The sequence below is a fragment of the Oratosquilla oratoria genome, unplaced genomic scaffold, assembly GCF_046742065.1.
Source record: "Oratosquilla oratoria isolate Oo_2021 unplaced genomic scaffold, ASM4674206v1 SCAFFOLD332, whole genome shotgun sequence".
Taxonomy (NCBI): domain Eukaryota; kingdom Metazoa; phylum Arthropoda; class Malacostraca; order Stomatopoda; family Squillidae; genus Oratosquilla; species Oratosquilla oratoria.
The window spans coordinates 36,675-58,168 of NW_027467682.1; the positions used below are offsets into that span (position 1 = coordinate 36,675).

The 21,494-nt window shown below is 38.5% G+C and overlaps 2 protein-coding genes across 3 annotated transcripts in view; one reads left to right on the forward strand and one right to left on the reverse strand.

Moving 5' to 3' along the window:
* LOC143023091 (tubulin-folding cofactor B-like) overlaps nt 1-8,407 on the forward strand; it is a 24,963-nt gene extending 16,556 nt beyond the window's left edge. For both annotated transcript variants that reach the window (XM_076181571.1, XM_076181572.1), the window contains exon 7: nt 3,502-8,407. In XM_076181571.1, the coding sequence (XP_076037686.1) occupies nt 3,502-3,619 (118 nt within the window). In that variant the 3' untranslated portion in view covers nt 3,620-8,407. The remainder of the gene's footprint in view (nt 1-3,501) is intronic.
* On the reverse strand, nt 3,872-19,526 carry LOC143023095 (uncharacterized). Its single transcript, XM_076181576.1, has 3 exons — nt 19,247-19,526; nt 16,796-16,875; nt 3,872-3,884 (listed from the first exon to the last, which is right to left on the reverse strand). The coding sequence occupies exons 1-3, from the start codon at nt 19,445-19,447 to the stop codon at nt 3,872-3,874; spliced, it is 294 nt and encodes a 97-aa protein (XP_076037691.1). The 5' UTR covers nt 19,448-19,526.
* Nucleotides 19,527-21,494: the final 1,968 nt, after the last annotated feature.

Sequence of the window (21,494 nt, forward strand, 5' to 3'; positions counted from 1 at the left end):
AAAAAAAAAAAAAATATTAAGAAAACTCAAAACAACAGAAGGTGTAGACGGAAAATTACTGAAATGGAAGATTTCTTGCATGGGAGAAAAATGAGTGATACTTAGAGATAAAAACTTGACCAGCGAAGAAGTGATAAGTGGAGTCTCACAGGGTTCAGTATTGGCTCAGATATCATTTGCTATATATATATATAAATGACATGGATGAAGGTGTAGAATATTAAATGAACTTTGCAGATGATGCAAAACTACTAAAGAAAGTAAGTACAGAAAAAGACTGTGAATTACTACAGAGAGATCTGCACAAAGTCTGGGAATGGAGTCAAATTTGGAAAGTGAACTTCAGCATTAAGAAATGTAGTATAATGGAAGTTGGAAAAAGTAAAAATGAATATCAGGACAATATGAAATCAGTACAAAGGAAGTGAAGAAAGTTAGTTCCAAAAAGTACATAGGAGTAATTATCACCAAAGGCATATCCTCAGACAAACATATAAACAAAATAGTTGGAGAAACCTACAATTTACTAAGATCAATAAAGGTGGCTTTTAATTACTTGGATGAAGTGGTAAAAAAAAATACTAGTCACACTGTTAACCACTTCTATACGGTGACGCCTACGTAGGCATCATGATGAGCAAGTGGGTACGCGATGATGCCGACGTCGGCGTCTTGATTATATTTATTGTAGTCATTCTCTCTAAACTGGCTTCATCATATTTTCTATGGTTATCAAAATTCACGCATGAAAGAGAACGAGCGATTGAGTAGTGACTTTATTTTTTATAATGCGATTATTATGACGCAACATCACACATCTGGCGGCTAATGCTGCCAGACGTGCGATGTGCCCTGGAGTGAAGAGGCTATTACCAAGAATGGAGTACACTGCTACACTATGTACACCCATTAAAAAAAAAAAAAAAGAATACAAGGAAAATAAAATCCAAAGAGCAACAACAAAGAGGGCCCAACACTTTCAAAATTGACATACAAACAAAGATTGTCTAAACTGGAACTACCAACCCTGGAACAAAGAAGAGAAAGAGGCAATCTATTGTCCATTTACAGAATCATGAAAGGCATGAAAGTCCTTGACAGAGAAGACTTATTAAAGTGGGATAAAAGGAAAACAGAGGACATAAAAAGAAACTCAAAAAAGATAATTATAGAAGAGATCTGAACAAAAAAAAGTTTTTTGTCAGTGAACATGAAATAAGCAATAATTATTATTACATCCTTTTTCCCCATTTAGTTGCAGTGATTGTTTATTAAAGAAAAACAAAGGGACATGAAAAGAAACTCAAAAAGGATAGTTATAGAAGAAATCTGAAAAAAAAAAAAAAATTCCATACAGAGTGGTGGATGTCTGGAACGAACTTGATGAAATAATAGTGTTTGCAAACACCATACAAGAATTTAAGAACAAACTAGATGTGAGATACAAAGACGGGTCACTACAAGCATAGCTCCCCTTGTCATATAATACAACTAGATAAATACAGAGATCTATGTGTGATTCGGAATGACTGCTATAGGGATGCAGGTTTTTAGTTGGTGAACTTGAAATAAGCAATGATTACTATTACATCCTTTTTTCCCCATTTAGTTGCAGTGATTGTTTATAATTAAAAGTATGTACATGCATACATACATATACCAAAGGCTTTTTCCCCCTTACAAGGGAGGTAGCCAAAAAGAAAAAGGCATAAAAACCATTCCCACCCATTCCATCCCTAAATACACTCCACTCCCGTCCACCCTCTTCCCTCCCTCTTATCTTGGCACCTCCTGGATGATGGGTCATCCCTGCATGTTGTCCACTGCCCTGGGTCAGAGGTAGTGTCGCAAGACACAGCACATTCACAGCAAGGCTGTTTCATTAAATTTGCGACCCCCCTTCTCTGTCTATTCATTCAGAAAAGAAGATGGGGAGAAATCCCTTCAGGCTGCGTCAAATTTTTCTCACACATACTACCTCACCCCCCCCATCTCCCCACCCATTCCACCTCATGCATCACATCAACATCCATATACAACCATTCTCCATTCACTCCTGTCTTCTGTCCTCTCCCGTCCTTCCTCAACAGACATTCCCCTCTTCCCCAAAGCCCCTTTCACCCCATCCATCCATCATATCCTGGGTCACCCCCCTCATGTTCACTCCCACCACATCTGCCTTCTATACCTCTTTTACTAGTTTTTCTTCACTCATTCTTTCCATGTGTCCAAACCATCCCAATACTCTTTCATCCACCCTATCTCCCAATCCCTTACCACCCCTGTTCTCTACCTCACCTCCTCATTTCTCACTCTAGCCTAGTAACCCCCATCATACTTCTCAGACACCTCATCTCAAACACATTCAAACTCCTTCTCTCTTCCTCTCTTATGTTCCATGTTTCTGCCCCATACAGTGCTGTTGGCACAATCACTCCTTCATACAGTCTCCTCTTAGCATCCATTCCCAAATGTCTATTCCTCATTACACTTTTTAATCCACCAAGGCATTTACTCGCTTCTCTCAATCTACATTCTACCTCCTCCTCCACTCAACCCTTTCCTGCCACATTCGCACCCAAGTATCTAAAACTATCTACTTCCTCTATTCGCTCTCCCTTAATGCTCACTTCCAGTCTGCTGCCACTTTCACCCTTTGTACATCTCATCACCATACTTTTACCCACATTTACCTTCAAATTTCTCCTTTCACACACACTCCCAAACTGTCGCCAACTTCCTCAATCCCTCCTCTGATCCTGCTATAAGCGCAGTGTTGTCCGCAAACAACAGCTGGCTCACCTCCCATTTTTTTCCATTTTCTTTAAACATCTCCAACCCCTGACCCACCACCCTTGCATTTACCTCTCACACCACCCCATCCATGTATAAATTGAACAACCAGGGCAACATAACACATCCCTGACGAAGTCCCACCTTTACCTCGAACCACTCACTCTCGCCATTTCTAATCCTGACACATGCTCTATTACTCTCGTAAAAGCTCTTGACAGCTCCTAGAAGCTTTCCTCCTGTCCCATATATCTGCAAAACCTCCCACAGTGCCTTCCTGTCTACCCTGTCATAAGCCTTTTCCAGATCCATAAAAGCCCAAAAAACATCCTTACCTTTTCCTATAGCTTTCTCACATATGTCTTACCACAAAAATCTGATCTACACAACCTCTACCTGTCCTAAATCCACACTGTTCCTCGCCAATTACTCCCTCTGTTCTTCTCCTAATCATCTCCTAATCCTCTCAATAGTATGTGCATATTATTTATTACCAATACATTGAGCATGTTGGACATCATTTTACAGTTATTATCTTATTTGTGTATCGTAAATTGAGTTGTCGTATGTTGCTGTAGCTATTGAGTGTCAGTTTGTGTCTAGGAATATTTTGCTCTTCATTTAAAAATATTTTGCTAATCACTCATGGTAATGAATAATTTAGAATTAAATATCTGACATTAATTTATTTATCTTTTCTCTGAGCAGTGTAGGAGGAAAACGTTATTTTGAAGCACCTAACAAGTACGGAGGCTTCACACGACCTTCTAACGTGGAAATGGGCGATTTCCCTGAAATTAGCTACGATGAGGAGGATGAAATGTAAAATAGGACGAACTCCTTGTTTGTTTTTTGTTTGCTTGAAGTGGGTGTATAAATGTCGCAAAGAAATGCATTAGTAATAGAGCACCAGGTTAAACTTTTTCTTGAAGCAATTATGTAAATGGGAACCCTTTTATTTGTGTCCCAAAGGTTAAAAAAAAGGAACAAGAATTTAGTTTCCTTTTCCATGATACATTGTGTCAGGTCATGTTTATCCACACACTATATGAAATAACCTGTGATGTAATAAAAACGATTAGTCAGAATCCCTGTAAGAGAACATTTCCAAGATTATATTAACCTTTGAAAGATTCTAAAGGTATGAGTGTGATGGTCTCTTGATATTTCTATGATTGGTTGTGCTGCAAATGTTGACATTCCAATAGGATTATGTAAAGATTAATTATGAAATGGTATCCTAGTTTTGTAATATACCTTGTTCAGAATTTATATTATTGGTCTACAAAATCTTTCAGACTAGGGATCTTGTTAGAATAATCTGATTTTTTTCCAATTCCATTAATTGTATAGATAAATTTGTCTTCAGGAGATTGAAAGGTGTTGAGAATTGTACCAAATGTATTTAGTAAAATTGTTTGGTTGAATGTAGGTAAGTTATTTATAGATGAGTATGCCACTATTGTTTGAAGGAATGATGAGTGAACAGTGCAGGAAATGGTATTTGTATGTAAATTTGTCTTCATCATTAGGTAAGTCAACAGAGGGATGATCCCTTATCAAATGTCTATATTGTCATAGCATTGACTATTATGATACTCATGAGAAATATATGTGGAGTTTGGTCTGGAAATACATAGGTTACTTTAAAAACTAGCATACATTTGTGTTTCAACCCTCGTATTGAACTTTTTTAGGTTTTGTATGTTACATATAATACATACATATACCAAGGCTTTTTCCCCCTTACAAGGGAGGTAGCCAAAAAGTAAAAGGCATAAAATCATTCCCACCCATTCCATCCCTGAATACACTCCACACCCCTCCACCCTCCCTCTTATCTTAGCACCTCCTGGATGACGGTCATCCCTGCACCTTGTCCACTGCCCTGGGTCGGAAGCAGTGCCACAATACACAGCACATCCACAGCAAGGCCGCTTCATTACATCGGCAACCCCCCTCTCTGTCCCCCCATGTATAAAAGGTGAAGACGGGGAGAAATCCCTTCGGGCTGCGTCAAATTTTGCTCACACAATTTTGCTCACACATTCCACCTCATGCATCACAACATCATCCATATACAACTATTCTCCATTCACCCCTGTCTTCTGTCCATATAATAAGATGTAACTAATTTTGTATTCATTATCTTTGATAAAACTGCTGGTAGTTTATAGATTTTATTTCACTTATTATACACACACATCCACACATACACAGATTGAAGGATGTAAGCAAGATTGGGAAAGTACGAAGGACTGCTACCAAACAGGTTCCTAGCCTAGCAGATAAACCTTATCTGCCAATTTTGTAAGATCAAAGAGAAAGGTGATATGATTACATTATTCTGGTCACTAAAGGGGATAGATTGCATTGACAGAAGGGATCTCATGATTAAAGATGTGAGGGCTTTAAGTGGTAATGTAAGCAAATTAAGGAAAATTACATGTCTACAGCATTTGAAGGAATAGTTTTCCATATAGATGCATAAATATTGAATAGCTTAGAAGGTTAGAGCCAAGGATAGAACAATACATGAATTCAAATTAATTATAATTTGAAATCAAGGATATAGACTAAGTTGGAACTACATGAAATTGAGACTAGTTATGATAAATTGTAGAGTAGATGGGACCCAACAAGCATTGATCTTCTGTATGCAGTACTACAATTAGGTAAATATGCTGGCTCTGCCAACTTTGAAAGATCAAAGAAAAGGTAATATGATTACAGTATTCAGGTCACAAAAGGGGATAAATTACATTGACAGAAGTGATCTCTTGATTAAGGATAGGGGGGCTTTAAGAAATCATGAGAACAAATTAAGGCAGACTATGCCTAAAGGATATAAAGAAATATAGTTTTCCATATACGGAGAATGGTTGTATATGGATGATGCTGTAATGTATGGAATGGGGTGAGGGAGTATGTGTGAATGATATTCTGATGCAGCCAAAGGGATTTCTCCGAGTCTTTTATCTTTTTCTGCATGAGGGGGATGCCCATTAAATGAAGCAGCCTTGCTGTGGATGTGCTTTGACTTGCTGCATTGCTTCTGACCCAGGGCAGTGGGCAAGATGTAGGGATGACTCATCATTCAGGAGGAGCCAAGAAAAGATGGAGAGAGTGGAGTATGTGGGGATGAAATAGGTGGGAATGGATTTATGACTTTGATTTTGGTTACTTCCCTTGTAAGAGAAAAAGCCCTTGGTATATGTATGTTTTGTGTATACACACACATATACATAGATAATTGATATAGCCTGAGCTGGAGCAATACATGAATTCAAATCTAAATATGATAATAGAAATCAAGGATATAGACAAAGTTGGAACTGTAAATGAATTTTAGATTTAGTCACGATAAATTGGAGAACAGGAGATGGGACCCATTGAGTGTTGCTCCTTTCCTTTATTAAGTAGATACACACACACACACACATGGTCATATTGTATGTTTAATAAAAGAAGGTATAGTGCTGCTCAATTGGAAAAGGGTTAATGTTGTACCAATTCACAAACGTGGAAGTAAAGAGATACCACTAGGTTATAGGCCAGTATCACTGACCAGCACAAAAGTGAAATATGAAAGGATTGTGAAAGATCAATGGGTCAAGTAATTTGAAGACACACCGTCAGTTTGGCTTCAGATCTGGAAGGTTATGTGTGTCAAACCTATTAAGCTTTTACACAAGTAATCGATGTGATGCAAGAGAATGAGGGGTAGGTAGACTGTGTGTATCTCAACCAAGAGAAGACTTTTAATGAAGTACCTCACTGACTTGTGTGAATATTGGAGACCTAAGAGGCAAACTACTTGAATGAATGAAAGATTTTTGAAGGGAAGATACATGAGGACAGTAGTAAAGGATAAGATGTCAGGATGGAGAGTAGTAATGAGCGGAGTTTCACAAGGTTCACTGATTACAGCAATAATGTTGTCTCGGTTAGTGACATGATGGAAGATGCAGTAAGCTATGCCAGCATGTTCACAGATGATGCAAAAATTATGAGGATTGTCGGCCATTGCAAAAAGAAACGATTTTCACATGGAACCAAGAATGGAAAAATTCATTCCAATACCAAAAAGTTGCAAGTACTGGAAATGGGAAATAGATGCAGAAGACCAACTTTAAACTATTCCTTGAGAAGAGAATACATTGCAAAAGAGGAGAAACATAGGAGTATTGATAAAAGACAAGTTGTCACCTGACAGACAAATCAGTAGGACTGAACCTCTTCAGATTGCCTTGAAGAAAAATCCCCTCCCAAGAAAAGCAGGAACTATATATAGCATGAGCATGACTATGACCAGCACTAAATACCGACACATGATAGGCCTGGCCACAGAAACAGACTGCCCTAGATGCAGCCATCACACAGAAAACAACAAACACATCATCCTTCAGTGCCTCACCCTTGCCTTATATAGACTACACAAATTTCTTTCTTGAGTGATTCAGAGGCCAATCTAGTGGGTGTTGCCAGTTACCAGGGTCTCCTAGAAGAGAAATCTGGGGCAATGGATTGATTGATCTCTGCAAACCAACCACTGCCATTAGTTCAATCAATAAGTTGCTCAGTGAAGATATTTTGTGTTCATGTCTAGAAAGAACAAGTGCAGGACAATATATAAGGTGGTCGGAGTCTTCTGTGAAATGGTTGCATCTGGGGCAGTTGGTGTCATTACAGTTTCAGTGATGTGAATGGTGTACCAATGCAGTTCTTGTTTGTCATGGAAGTCATTTCTCTATTAGGTTGATTTCAGGGGAAGTTTTGTGGAATGTAGAATTTGGCAGTGAAGGAGTAATTACAATGTGATCTGAGTGAATATGCATTTTTGTATGAAAGTGTTGTGGAAGACTATGGGTAGGTTGTAGGTGTTTTGCATTGAATACTGCTCTAGTTGTCACATTTGGTGGGCTGTGTTTGTAGTCATGTGATGGGTGGGTGGGTTTGAGGACTCTTAAAATAGAACTGTATGCCTGTCATTCTCAGATGTGGATTTAGATATTCACAGTCAGTGATACTAACTGTAGAGAGTTTAGATGCCCACACACCAAGGCTGATGTCCTTGTTATATATGAAGGTACATAACAGCCATAGTTTTGTGGCAGACTGTTTATTTTCATTATAAACATACAGTACACTACCACCAGCCAGGTATGAATTCATAAAACATTTGGACATGCATTGATAAAGTTATCAAATTTATGGAAGATTGTGCTATGATTATTATGATACCAGTATATTTTCTTTTATCCAAACTTAATATAGTTATACAGTACACCCACTTATATAGAGTGCAATTTGAAGGCCGTGTATTCATTGTAAATGTCATGTAGTGTGTGAAGAATTTTCAGCTTAATGCAAAGTTGCACAATGTGCAGGAAAAGCTAAACGGAATTTAATGTCATCATTGTCTTGTATACAGTGTGATTGACACTAGACTTGATAAAGATCTGATATGTGATCATGATGGTTGCAAATTCTACCTTTCTCTAAGGTCCTATTAAGAATTAGACAGTTATGCAAGCAGTTATAATACACTGTATGGTACATACAGTACTGATCCAGATACTGTATTGCACAATAAAAAAGAAGCACTGATAAACCATATTTTCCATTATTCCTATTTATATATGACTTCATTGCCATTACCATGTTCAAGAAGATGTTCATGGGTTAGAGTGGTTGACGGGAGGGTAACTGATAGAATATTAATAGATTATGTTGGGGTGTGCAAAAGAGTACTGGATGTAAAGATGTTTAGGGAAGAGAGCAGTGGAATATCTGATCAGCAGTTGGTGATGTTTTCCCTGCTTGCTATAGATCCTGTTATATAATCTTCCAGTGCTATTTGTCTTGCCTCAAAGTTTCACTGAATGGAAAATCCATTGCTCCACAGTGGCAACAATCTTCGGCCCTTCCACATATTTCTCTTTTTAGAAAATCTAGACTGTTGTCTGTGTTCTTTTGGTGTGGGGCTGTTTCTTTGTCACCACCTAAAAGTAGTAAGAGGGAGCAGCTTTACAGGTGATAGAAATACAGTTTAATTAATAAAGAAAGATCTTAGGCCCACGTATATCTGTTTGTCACTCATCTTAAACAGTGTTTGCTATCATCAAATCCCTATCTAAACATCTCCAACATTATCTCGTAACGATAATTCCCTACTACATCTTGCTCTCTGGCTGAGCAGGTAAGGGCGTCATTACTTGCGGCGTAGGTCGAGGGGATGGCGGATTGAATCCTGCCACCAGCGAAGTTGAACCAAGGGCATGGTTCATTAAATTCCACACTACAAAGCCCTCTGTGAGGGGCATTGTCCTAGCCTTCCGATAGGGGGGAGTTTGTGACGTTAAACCATATCATCATCATCATCACATCTTGCATATTTTGGCTCATCTACTCCAGCATTGAGATCCCCTGACACCACGACATTTACATTCCCCCCAAAACTATGATGATGATAATCATCATAGTTTTGGGCCAAAAAATGAAAGATGTAGTAGGGAGGTTTGGAGTGTCAGATGATAATTATAGCAAAGAGATAATGTTTGAGATGTGTTTAGAAAGGGAGTTGATGATAGCAAGCACTGTTTAAGAAAAGTGCCAAACATAAATATACATATACGTAAGATCTTTCTCTATTACTTCAACCCCGAAAACTATAGACAAATTTAAATAAATCCAAAACACCTCTCTTTCCTTCTCTCTTTCCTCACTACCAAGACTATATGTACTCACAAAAAACCTACATCTCTTATCCCAGTTTCACCTTCACCCACATTAAATTGTAAGACACTTCTCTCCACTCTACCAAGTACTTTCCTGTCTCATCACTTACCAGCAGAGCCATTATTCCCTCCCTCATCCCTTCAATTCCGTTTATTGCTCAGAACTAGGTAATTTTGCTAAACATATAGAGCTAGGTCGAACGTCTTCTCCCTCCAACTGCCAACATACAAGTGTATGTGTGTATTTACCTAGTTGTATTTTACGGGAAGGGGAGCTATGCTCATGGTGTTCCATCTTCATATCTCATTTTATCTAAACTATTTTTAAATTCATGTATTGTTTTTGCACACACTACTTTCTCATCAAACTTGTTCCAACTGTCTATTACTCTGTGAGGAAAGCTGTTCTTTTTCAGATCTCTTCTATAGCTGTCTTTCTTGATTTTCTTTCCGTGTCCTCTTGTATTTCTATCATCCTATTTTATCAGATCCTCTCTATCAATAATTTCTATGCCTTTCATGATTCTGTAAATAGCTATCAAATCTCCTCTCTCTCTTCTTTGCTCTAGTGTCTGTAGCTCAAGTTTTGTTAGTCTCTCTTCATATGATAGTTTTGAGTGTTGGTGCCGATTTTGTAATTGCTCTTTGTATTCTTTCAAGTTTTTTTATACATTTTTTTGTACTTGGTGACCACATCGTTGCTGCATATTCCAATCTTGGTCTTATCAGAGTGATTAGTATTTTCTTCACCATTTCTTCATCCAGGTATGTAAATGCCACTGATTGTTCTTATTAAATTATAAGTTTCACCAAAAATCTTATTTATTTGTTTCTCAGGTGACATATTATTCATAACAATGACTCCCAGGTCCTTCTCATTTTCAACTTTGTTTATACTTTCTTCTCCCAATTTATATGCTCCTGTTATTCTGTTTTTCCTTTTTCCAAATTCCATTATACTACACTTTTTAGTATTGAACTCCATCTCCCACTTCTTACTCCATTCCCAGACTTTATTTAGATCACTGTAGTGATTCACAATCTTCTTCCGTGTTCACTTTTTTTAATAGTTTTGCATCATCTGCATAGAAGCTCATATAACTCAATTTCTTCATCCATATCATTAATATATATAGCAAACATTATTGGGGCCAAAACTGTTCCTTGTGGAACACCACTTATTACTTCATCCCAATTTGAGTGTTTGTCTCTTATCACTACTCTCATTTTTCTTGCAAAAAGTCTTCCATCCATTTAAGCAGTTTGCTCTGTATTCCTCCTTCGGTTTCTAGTTTCTTAAGCAACTTCTTATGTGGTACTTTGTCAAAAGCTTTTTTTAGGTCTAGAAATGCACAATCAGCCCATCCATCTCTTTCTTGTATTATATCTATTAGCCTTGAATAGAAACATATTAAATTGGTGACGCATGATCGTCCTTCTCTGAATCCAAATTGCCTTGGATTTAGCACGTTTTTTCTAAATATTTTACCCATCTACTTTTGACAATTCTTTCACAAATTTTTGCTATTGTACTTGTTAGAGAGACTGGTCTATAGTTGGTAGGGTCTTCTTTATTTCCCCCTTTATATATAGGTACTATATTTGCTTTTTTCCAATCTTCTGGAACTTTTCCTTCTTTCAAGGAACTGTTTATTATACTATGTATTTTGTCTGCCAGTTCATTCCTGCATGCTTTCAAAATCCAGTTTGCTATTTCATCTGGTCCATGCAATTTTCTGACATCAAGATTACTCAAGTGTTTCATTATTTCATTATTTGTTACTTCTATTTCTTTCATAGGGGGGACTTTCTCTTTCCATTCGATCTCTTCAGGTATGTTCTCCCTTGTAAACACTGATTTAAAATGCTTGTTCATAATTTCCGCCATTTCTATTTCCTCTGTGTATTTAACTCCTCCTAGTCTTAATTTCTCCAAATCTTGTTTGTTTTTCAGTTTGTTGTTTACAAATCTGTAAAATAATTTTGGTTGATCTTTACATTTTTCTATGACATCTTTTTCATATTTTCTCTTTTCCTCTCTGCACACTTGTACTGTACATATTCATTTCTATAACAAGTATATATATTCCATTTTTCAGGCCTTTTGTATTTCTTCATTTGGTCCAAGCTTTATCTCTTTTGTCTTTTAACTCCCTACAACTTTTGCTGTACCAGCACTTTATATATTCTTTTTCTTGTTTTTGTCTTGGGACATACTTTTCCACTTTTTTTTTTTTTTTCAAAATATTCCATTTCTCTTCCACTGTTGTTTCTTCCCAGTTTTCTTTTTGAAAGAATTCTCTTATTTTATCAAAGTTTGTTTTTTCATACATCATTCTTCCTTTTCTATATTGTTCATTTCTTTTCATGTATTTTTCCTCATTTAGTTCCAGTTCAATCAATATGTGGTCACTTTTACTTATTGGTGTTCTATATTCAATCTTTTCCCTTATTCTAGGTTCAGATGTGATTATTAGGTCTAGTCTCGATGGTTCTTCTTCATTTCTATACCTAGTGTTCTCCTGTATCCACTGTGTCATTGTATGGTCAATAATCATCTCGAGTATAACATTTCCCCATGAGCCGTCTCCACCCTTTACTGTCATCTCTTCCCAGCAGACTTCTTTGCAATTAAAGTCGCCCATCATAACTATTCTTCCTCCATCTTCCATTTTCTTATTTAATGTTATCTTTGTGTCTTCTAACATACTTTTATGTTCACTCTCTTCCCACAAGGCTATTTTTGGAGGCACATAGTTTATCACGAACTTTCTGCTCTTCTTATCTCTGTCTTCCACTTCGATCATAATCATCTCTACTGTATTCTTTCCATATGTGACACACTTCACGTTTATATCCTTCTTAGTCAGGAACATAACTCCACCCACTTGTTTTGTCTCTGTTTCTAATCCAATAATTATATGCATCATTGCCTACACTGTTGGGTGGTAGTGGACCTTTTAATTTCGTTTCTACAATTCCCATTATGTCCGGTTCTTTTTCCTTCAGATAATCATTCAGCTCATTCAGTCCTGTTATTACGCCATCTATATTTGTGTAAGACACTTTTAGTTTTCTGCCACTTCCATTGTATTCTCTGTTTCCCTTTTGTTTTTCTCTTGTATGTCGTATTTCCTTATTTTCATATTTACTACTCTCCAATAGAATTTCTCTTTTTCTGACTCTGTTCTGTTCTCGTTTTTTTCCCTTAGCTTCGTGTCTTTTCTTTTTTTCCTCCTCTCTTTCCTCTTTATTCATTTCTCTTTTTATCCATACCTTTTTATATTGTTCACTTGTTGCTAGTTTCCCTGTTTTGGATAAGATATTCTCTGCCGTCGTTTGTGACCTGAATTTAATCTTAATTGGTCTGGTCTTATCTGTACTATACTTTCCGAGTCTATACAGCTCTTCAATTTGTTTCATGATTTCAGGTTCATCTTCCTGTACTAATTCTAGTAAACTGCTTACTTTTTCTTTTTCCTCATTCATTCTTGTGGTTCTATTTGGGTTATATTTCTCTTCCATTCCTAATGTAATTATACATTTCTTTTTATCTGCTAAGTCCCTTACTATATTCTCCTTCTGTCTCATCACTTTAATAACTGAGTCTTCAGTTTGTTCTTTCATTTGCTGTTTAATTATGTCAATAAATGTAACTACTGTTTTCTTGGATCTTTTTCCAACCCTGTGCTTCCTTTGCTATGGCCTCTTTTTTGTCTTTAGTATTCCTCTTTAATTCCTCATTCTCCTATTTTACTTCTTTTAACTGTCTTTTTAAATCTTCTATTTCTATAGTTAAGTTTTTGTTCACCTCCCAATGTTCGGTCATTTGATCAAGTTTTTCTTCTAGTCTTGCCAATCGGGGGAGGTTGGTATCTTCCCCCCCCCCTCATTAAACCCTGGAAATTATTTTCTTCACCTTCCACTGTGCTGCTCTTATCTATATTTCTAATCTTAATGCTTTTACTGATATTTTCGATTTCCCCAGTGTCGTCAGCTGATCTTTTATTTACATTTTTTCTGATGTCAGGGGGAGCCCGTTCGTCTCCCTCCTCATTTTCTTCCATTTCCCTCAGTAATCCCTCCCCTTCTCCCCTTTCATTACCTTTTTACTACACCACGAGATTTCCCCTTCCCTACAAATACAATAAGGTACTTCCTCGTAGTTGAGATCCACGAAAAATGCGTTTTTTTCCGGAGTTCCAATCCACGCCGTGAATCCGACGAAAGTGTGTGTGTGTGTGTGTGTGTGTGTGCGTGTGTGTATTTACCTAGTTGTATTATACGGGAAAGGGAGCTATGCTCGTAGTGTCCCGTCTTCATATCTCATTTTATCTAAACTATTTTTAAATTCATGTATTGTTTTTGCACACCACTTTCTCATCTAACTTGTTCCAACTGTCTATTACTCTGTGAGGAAAGCTGTTCTTTTTCAGATCTCTTCTATAGCTGTCTTTCTTGATTTTCTTTCCGTGCCCTCGTATTTCTATCATCCCATTTTATCAGAAGTGTGTGTGTGTGTGTGTGCGCGCGCGCGCATGTGTGTGTGTGAGAGAGGGGGATTTGATAGTGAAAGAACTTATTTCAGGTATTTTCTATGAATCATTACCTTCTCTTGAGGTTGTGTAAAATATGTCCCGTTACATGTTTTACGAGACACTAGTAAAATTATGTGAATACTAATTGACCACATGTGCTTTTACAGTTTTTAATAACTAAAAAGTGTCAGATCTATCAAATAACATATCAATATAACTCGCACATACTTCATCAATAACTACTACAAGAATATTTTTTAATAATGTTCAAGTATTCCATGGCGGATGTTCTTGACTGCACACCGTTCCAAGTAGAATGACAATCTTTGGCAGATGCTGAATTAGCGGTGAGACCCGTCCGTGATGAGGGCTTAGTTCTTAAGCCATTCGTCGCTTTCTGTGTGAGAGAAAGAAATATCTAGAGAGATGCATGTAGAAGTAAAAGAATATTTGTTTGAGTTTCCAACATTTGAAATAATCCATTGTTCTTACAAAAAGATACACATGTTTCGTAGTTTGGCATTGTTGGAGCAAGTTCATTAACAAGAAAGCTGGTCATGCTCGCGGGAAAGAATTGTATATACAAGGTTTTCTATGGTGGCTTTTGAAGACAAAAGTTAGTTCTACCAATGGAAGTATTTAAAAAAAAACAGCAATATAGTTAGAGGGATAACAGAAGAAATATTCGAACTAATGGATAAGAGAAGAGAAGCTAAAAATAGGGATAGAAATGAATATAGAGAACTTAATAAACAAATAAAAAAGAAGTGTATAGATGCCTAGGAGAGTTGACTTGATGAACAATGTAGAGAAATTGAGGACCTTGAAAAAAAGGATTCTAAAATGATGTATGATAAGATTAGAGAAATTACCAAGAGAAAGGGGAATAATGGGGGGGCAATCAAAGATAGAGAAGGAAAGGTTTTAATGGACGAGGAGGATATCAAACATAGATGGTAGGAGTATGTAAGGGACCTATTTGAGGACGACAGACAAGAAGGAGAAGAGGAAAATTATAGATATCTAGATGGGGAAGAAATAATGGAAGAGGAAGTGAAATTTGCAATGAAGAAAATGAAAAAAGGGAAAGCCATGGGTGAGGATGGTGTGATGATTGAAATGTTAGAGGCATTAGGGGATTTGCAATAAGAAAACTCACTAGTCTAATAAACCAAATTTACGAAAAGGGTACAATAACGGAACATATGTGTAACTCGATTTTTATACCACTACCAAAGATAAACGGAACAATGGAATGTAGTAAACATCGCACAGTCAGTATCATGAGTCAAATAACCAAAATTATATTAAGGATAGCTTTAGATAGAATAAGAAATAAAGTGAGAGAACAAGTTTCATGGGAGCAATTTGGTTTCATAGAAGGGAAAGGAACAGCAAATGCAATTTTTATAATAAGAACGATTATGGAGAGGATGATAGAAAAACAACAAAATGTATATCTTTGCTTTGTTGACTACGAGAAGGCGTTTGATAGGGTAAGACATGAGGATTTGATAAATATTTTGGAAAGAGTGGATATAAATAGCAAAGACATGAGTATCATCAGAAATTTGTATTGGAAGCAAAGAGCAGCGGTGAGGGTACGGGGAGGAAGAACAGAATTTCAAGCTATAAAGAGGGGAGTGCGTCAAGGCTGTGTTATGTCTCCAGATTTATTTAATTTATATGGGGAGATGATCCTTAGGGAATGGAAGGGATCAAAATTGGAGGATTTAATATAAATCATATCAGATATGCTGATGACATAGTATTGGTGGCTGACTCAGAAGATAAACTGCAACATCTATTGAATGTAACCGTAAGAGCTAGTGAGGAGAAAGGTTTAAATGTAAATACGGAGAAAACTAAAATACTAGTGGCCAGTAAAACAGATCCACCAAGAGTGCAAGTACAAATAGCAGGGAGAAGAATAGAACAAGTAACCAAATTTTCGTACCCGGGAAGCGTATTGACAGAAGATTGTAGATGTGAAAAGGAAATAAAATCAAGGATAGCGATAGCTAAAAGCACGTTTCAGAAATTTCAGAAAATGAAAGGGGTTTTAACAAACAAGAAAATGTCTACAGATATAAGGAGAAGAACAGTTGAAACATTTATATGGTCAACACTATTATATGGTTCAGAAGCGTGGACAATCAGGAAAAAATTGCAGGAAAACTTAGAAGCAGCAGAAATGTGGATATGGAGACGAGTATTAGGAGTACCATGGACAGCGAAGAAAACAAATGAAGAAGTATTGAGAGAAATGGAGACAGATAGGGAATTGATGACAACAATAAGGAAAAGACAGTTGCGATTCTTAGGACATATAATGAGGAAGGAAGGGTTGGAAGAGGTGGTGATGACGGGAATGGTGGAGGGAAGGAGAGCAAGAGGAAAGCAGAGGGAGAAGTATATGGACGGGCTGATGAGGGCGACGGGAAAACAACTCAAACCAGCACAGATGTTACAAGTAACTAGGGACCGTGAACGGTGGCGCTCCATGGTTGCCGAAGTCCAAGAGGATATGGCACGACGGTAAGGTAAGGTATAGTTAGAGGTCTTCCGGACGAGGTACGGTGGAAAGAACAGAAGGGTAGGATGAAATTCGAAGGGAATGGAGTGAGCATTAATGATAAGAAAAAGGAGAGAGGAAAAGGAGGCTGTGCAGAGGGGTGAAGATGAAAAAGGTGACCGGCGATATCACTGACGAGAGCAACCTACCTGGGAACGAAAGCGTTCTTGAGCCTGAGGGCAGGGAGGTTTTCGTCAAGTGCTTCCTGAGAAACTTCCTCAATGAGGGTCTGGAAAAATGGAAAGACGTTACGGGCTACTGCCATCCAATAACAACGGTGTCACCTGGCAAAGATATTAGATACACACTCCCTGCTAAGCAGCTTCGAGCTCCATCCGGTAGATATTGCCATGCCATAGCTACATGTAAATGTGTTCGTCCCCTATATGAAGGGAATGGCTGAGTCAGATCATAATTTCTGCCCAGACTACCTGAGAGAAAAACACGAAAAGAGGTGGTCCCTAGTCCGCCCACTTAGTTGCCTTTTGTGACATGCAGGGGAATGTAGTAGGAGTGTTATGTCACCCATCACAGAATGCCAAGAAAAAAAAAAATGAAAAGGTATGGTAAACGCAATATCAAAGGAGGGTAACAGCAAGGGAGGAGAGTGCAAGCTAAGAGTGATCAGCCTTTCTATTTGAAAGGAAATTAGTCTCCGATCACAAAAGAATTCTTCACAACTCTATTCCGTCGATGTCATTGGTACCATGTGCCCTCGGAGAATCATGGGGTATTGCTGGAATGATATTGTATTAAACCAGAGTGTGTACTGTGAGCCTCAGTCTAGGCATGTTACCAGAATGGGGAATGTCCGCCGTTGATGCCATTATTCGCAGTTTCCACGCGCAAACCCCCATGTAGTCGCCCTTCCCATTCCAAACAGCTCTCGGTAAATTAGGTCCACTTGGTCCATCCATAAGTTTTGTGGGCGTCCCTTCCGCTTCCTTCACTGAGAAATGTCTTTTGGATTAAACTTATGAGTCAGATCATCACCAGCTAAGCGTGGCACATGCCTATTTGACTGGAGTTGACCTTTACAATTTATGCTGGTAATAGACCTTGGCTGATTGTCACGAACATGTTACTGGTTTGATATGTCATACCAGCAATACCCCCATAATTCTCCGAAGACACTTGGTACCTAAGACGTTGAGACATCTCTTCAAGTCAGCATTCAGTGTCCATGTCTCACAACCGTATAGCTAGACAGAGATCACAAGCAACTGGAAGATTCGGATCTTAATCCTCCTACATAAGTGTCAACGACTCCATATATACTCTGGTTGAACGAGTCCTCAATACCATGAGCCATGGCAATCCATCGAAGTACTTCCTGACTTGACCCATCATTATTTCACGCTGCACTACAAAGACATGCGAAGTTTTCCAAGACCTCAGTGCCCTCGCCACATCCATGGACAGAATGAACTGTATCATCTAGTGAGCCCCCAAATGCCTTGACCTTGATCTTGGTCTATGAGTGAATCCATGACTTCAGTCAGGACTTCCATTGACTACGTAGGAAGCATATCATCGTCTGTGAAGACAGGGACGATGACCTTAGTGTTGCCAATTTACAGGAAAGAAGACGGACACGTCTCCTCCACACTTTACAGCACTTTTCTCCCCAAAGAATAATTCAGACATCAGTTCAATAATCCTTTTAAAATTTCCACACATCCGCAGATCCCAGAGTATATCACGATACAAACTCCCTCTCGAGATTAACCCAAATTATAAGCAGTCCCTATTAAATTTCACATTAGCGCTCCATAAGAATATGAAGTGCTAGAATCCAATTAGTTATTGACTTACTAGGTGTAAATTCAGTTTGATCAGGTCTATGGAGCTATCGCAGACGAGAGCAAACCCATTCCAGCAACAGGCGGAGAAGTTTGCTCGGCACACTGAGCAATATAATACCGCAGTAATTGTTGCAGTACAGACTGCTTCTTTTCCCCTTCCATTGCTTCTATAAGAAAAGTAAAATGTCTAAGACTCTGGCAAAGGACACTGATAGGCGGCGTTCTGGCGGAAACGGTATGTCGAAGGACACTGATAGGGCAAAATCAGCACATATCTGGGTGGGATATCATGGCCGAGGAATTCATTACGAAGTGCGATGGTGTCTACTGGGGATAAGGAATATAATAATAGAGGGGGAGCTAACTGGTTATAGGGAACAAAGCAATGCATGTTTGGGTTCATAGCCTAAGAATTACGAACGGCACGAAGCACGAAGGCACGGCACGAAGGGCACGAAGAAAACTTGGCATAATTGGGGGCATGGATGAGACATACAAAATAAAGAAGCCTATTTCCACGAGATCGAACGAGATCCCATGTGTGGGTAGGGGTGGGGGGAGGGCATTCATTAAAGAATATGTACAAATCACAAAGTTCCATCTATTTCCGTGGTAGACCTTATACGGTACACGTTCTTCAACACCTATGGATGACGTTCCACTAGATCTTAAGGTGTGCAATCTCGGTTCTCGGGTGATATAAAAAACATTGACCCGCTGATCGAGTGGGTCTCAGCGAGGGGCTAGCTACCCGGGAATGGTGAAGGAGAGCGAGTTTCGGGAGAGAGCACATACCATGAGAGCGTTAGACACTTCGGAGAGCACGGCGAACTTGGCTTCTCGGCAGGAGTCAGGCACTTCGAGGGTTGCTGCCATTCCAGAAGGGGGGCTGGCGCGCTTGCCCTGTGGTACCCAAGACTTGGAGAAAGTGACCTGGCTGAGGGCAGGGAGAACCAGGCATGCGGCTAGGATAAGGAAGAAGGTCAAATGAGCCATTCTCGTCTTTGGTGGTGGTGTGAACTCTTTTCGTTGTTGCTGTGGTGGTGGTTGTAAGATTGGTTGAGGTGGGAGAGCAAGTGTGTTCTCACTCTGCGTGAGCAGTCTTATATCCTTCTCGGCGCCATTCCTACTGCCTCTTCCTCACCCGTTCCCTTCTACATCAACTCTCTCTGGCCTCGATCATATGAAAAAATTTCGGAAATAATTGTAAGAGATGCTGCAGAATATCAGTTAGATAACAATTGTCTAATAAATGACAGCCAGCACGGATTTTGGAGTAGACGCTCTTGCACGCCTAATCTTTTAGAACATCACAATATAATTATTTCAAGCTTGGTCAAAAGGAATATATAACCAGGAGTGGAAGATGAATTTTCATATAAAGAAATGTAAAGTCTTGGAATGTGGTCAAAGTAACCAAAGACCAACGAGAAAATAAATTGGAGATAATAGCAAAGACAAAGAATGGAAATTATTTCAGAATTTGAATCAGGCATGATCCGTCGACAGTCATAAAAAGATAATAACATGAGGGAGTAATAAGTTGCTAAAGAATATACTAGTGGCATTTCGTTACATGGATGAGGACATGATGAAAAATGTCGTTGAAAGTCTCATTCTTCTCAGACTGAAATAAACAGCAGCAGTGTGGTCATCACACCTAAAGGTGGTGGAAGAAGAAGAAGAAGAACGATGAGATACATGAGGAAGACTGAAAAATGGGACTTCCTACGCTGGAATGATATTTTGGTTAGGAAAAGGTATATGAAAAATAGACAAAAAGAACTTGAAGGTTTGACATGAAACATAAACAAGAGACCATAGTCAAATTTTGAAAAAGCAAGATTATTCAAAAGATAAGAATATAATAATGAAGGCGATTGCAGGAGACCACAGGGCCTACACTAGATAGTTCCATGTCCATTACCATCTATCATCCCCATCCATAAAATCATCTAACCTTTTCTTAAAACCACCGATAGTTTCAGCGCCCACTACATGGTGGTTACCAAGTCTATCCCAATCGTTGACCACTCTATTGGTAGACCAGTCCTTGCCTATTTCCTTCTTAAATCTAAAATTGTCCAATTTAAATCTATTACTGCGAGTCCTTCTCTGTTGTCTTAATATGATGACCTTGTTTGCGTCACCCTTGTTAAAGCCTTTGATCCACTTGAACACCTCTATTAGATCACTCTGCACTCAACGTCTTTCCAGAGTGTAAGGAGCCTAAGACTGTCTTCTTAAGGTAAATTACTGAACCGATGTATCATTTTGTTCATTCTCCTATGTACTGATTTTAGTGAACTGATACCCATTTTATATGACGGAGACCAAAACTCTACTGCATTGTCAAGGATGGGTCTAACTAACGCCAAATAGAATTTGATAATTACTTCTGCACTTTTATTTGTAACCGTTCTAGCAATGAAAGCACTCTTAGCTCTGTTCCTGCCGCCAATGCACTGTTTCCTAGATTTAAGGTCAGGAGACCAAAACCTAATACTCTGTTTGCTTTATTCCTGGAGCTAATACACTGTTTCCTGGATTTAAGGTCAGGACTAACTAGAACTCCTAAGTTTCTTTTGCACTCGGTTTTCTCTAAAACGTGTTTTATATGCTCTTTCTATTTTCGGGGTTGTATAGTCCTACGTTTAACACACTGCAATTTGAGATATTGAAGTTCATTTGCCATTTCACCGACCATGTGAACATTTGGCTAAGATCGTCCTGCAGAATCTCGGCGTCGTCTTCTGATCTAATTTGGTGTCCTATTTTAGTGTCGTCCGCAAACTTACTAACATCACTATTAATCCCATTGCCCAAGTCCTTTATGTACATAATGAACAATAAGGAACCCAAAGCCGAGCCCTGGGGGACCCCATTAGAACCCCCCCCCCTCCATTTGAATTTACACCATATATGATGACCCGCTGTTTGTAACCCCGATGATTGTTGTGGTTACATAAGGTGGGCTTAATTATGCAGGCGAGATAAACTCCAAAACCGGAGTTTCTTCAATTTTTTTTTTTTTTCTTATAAC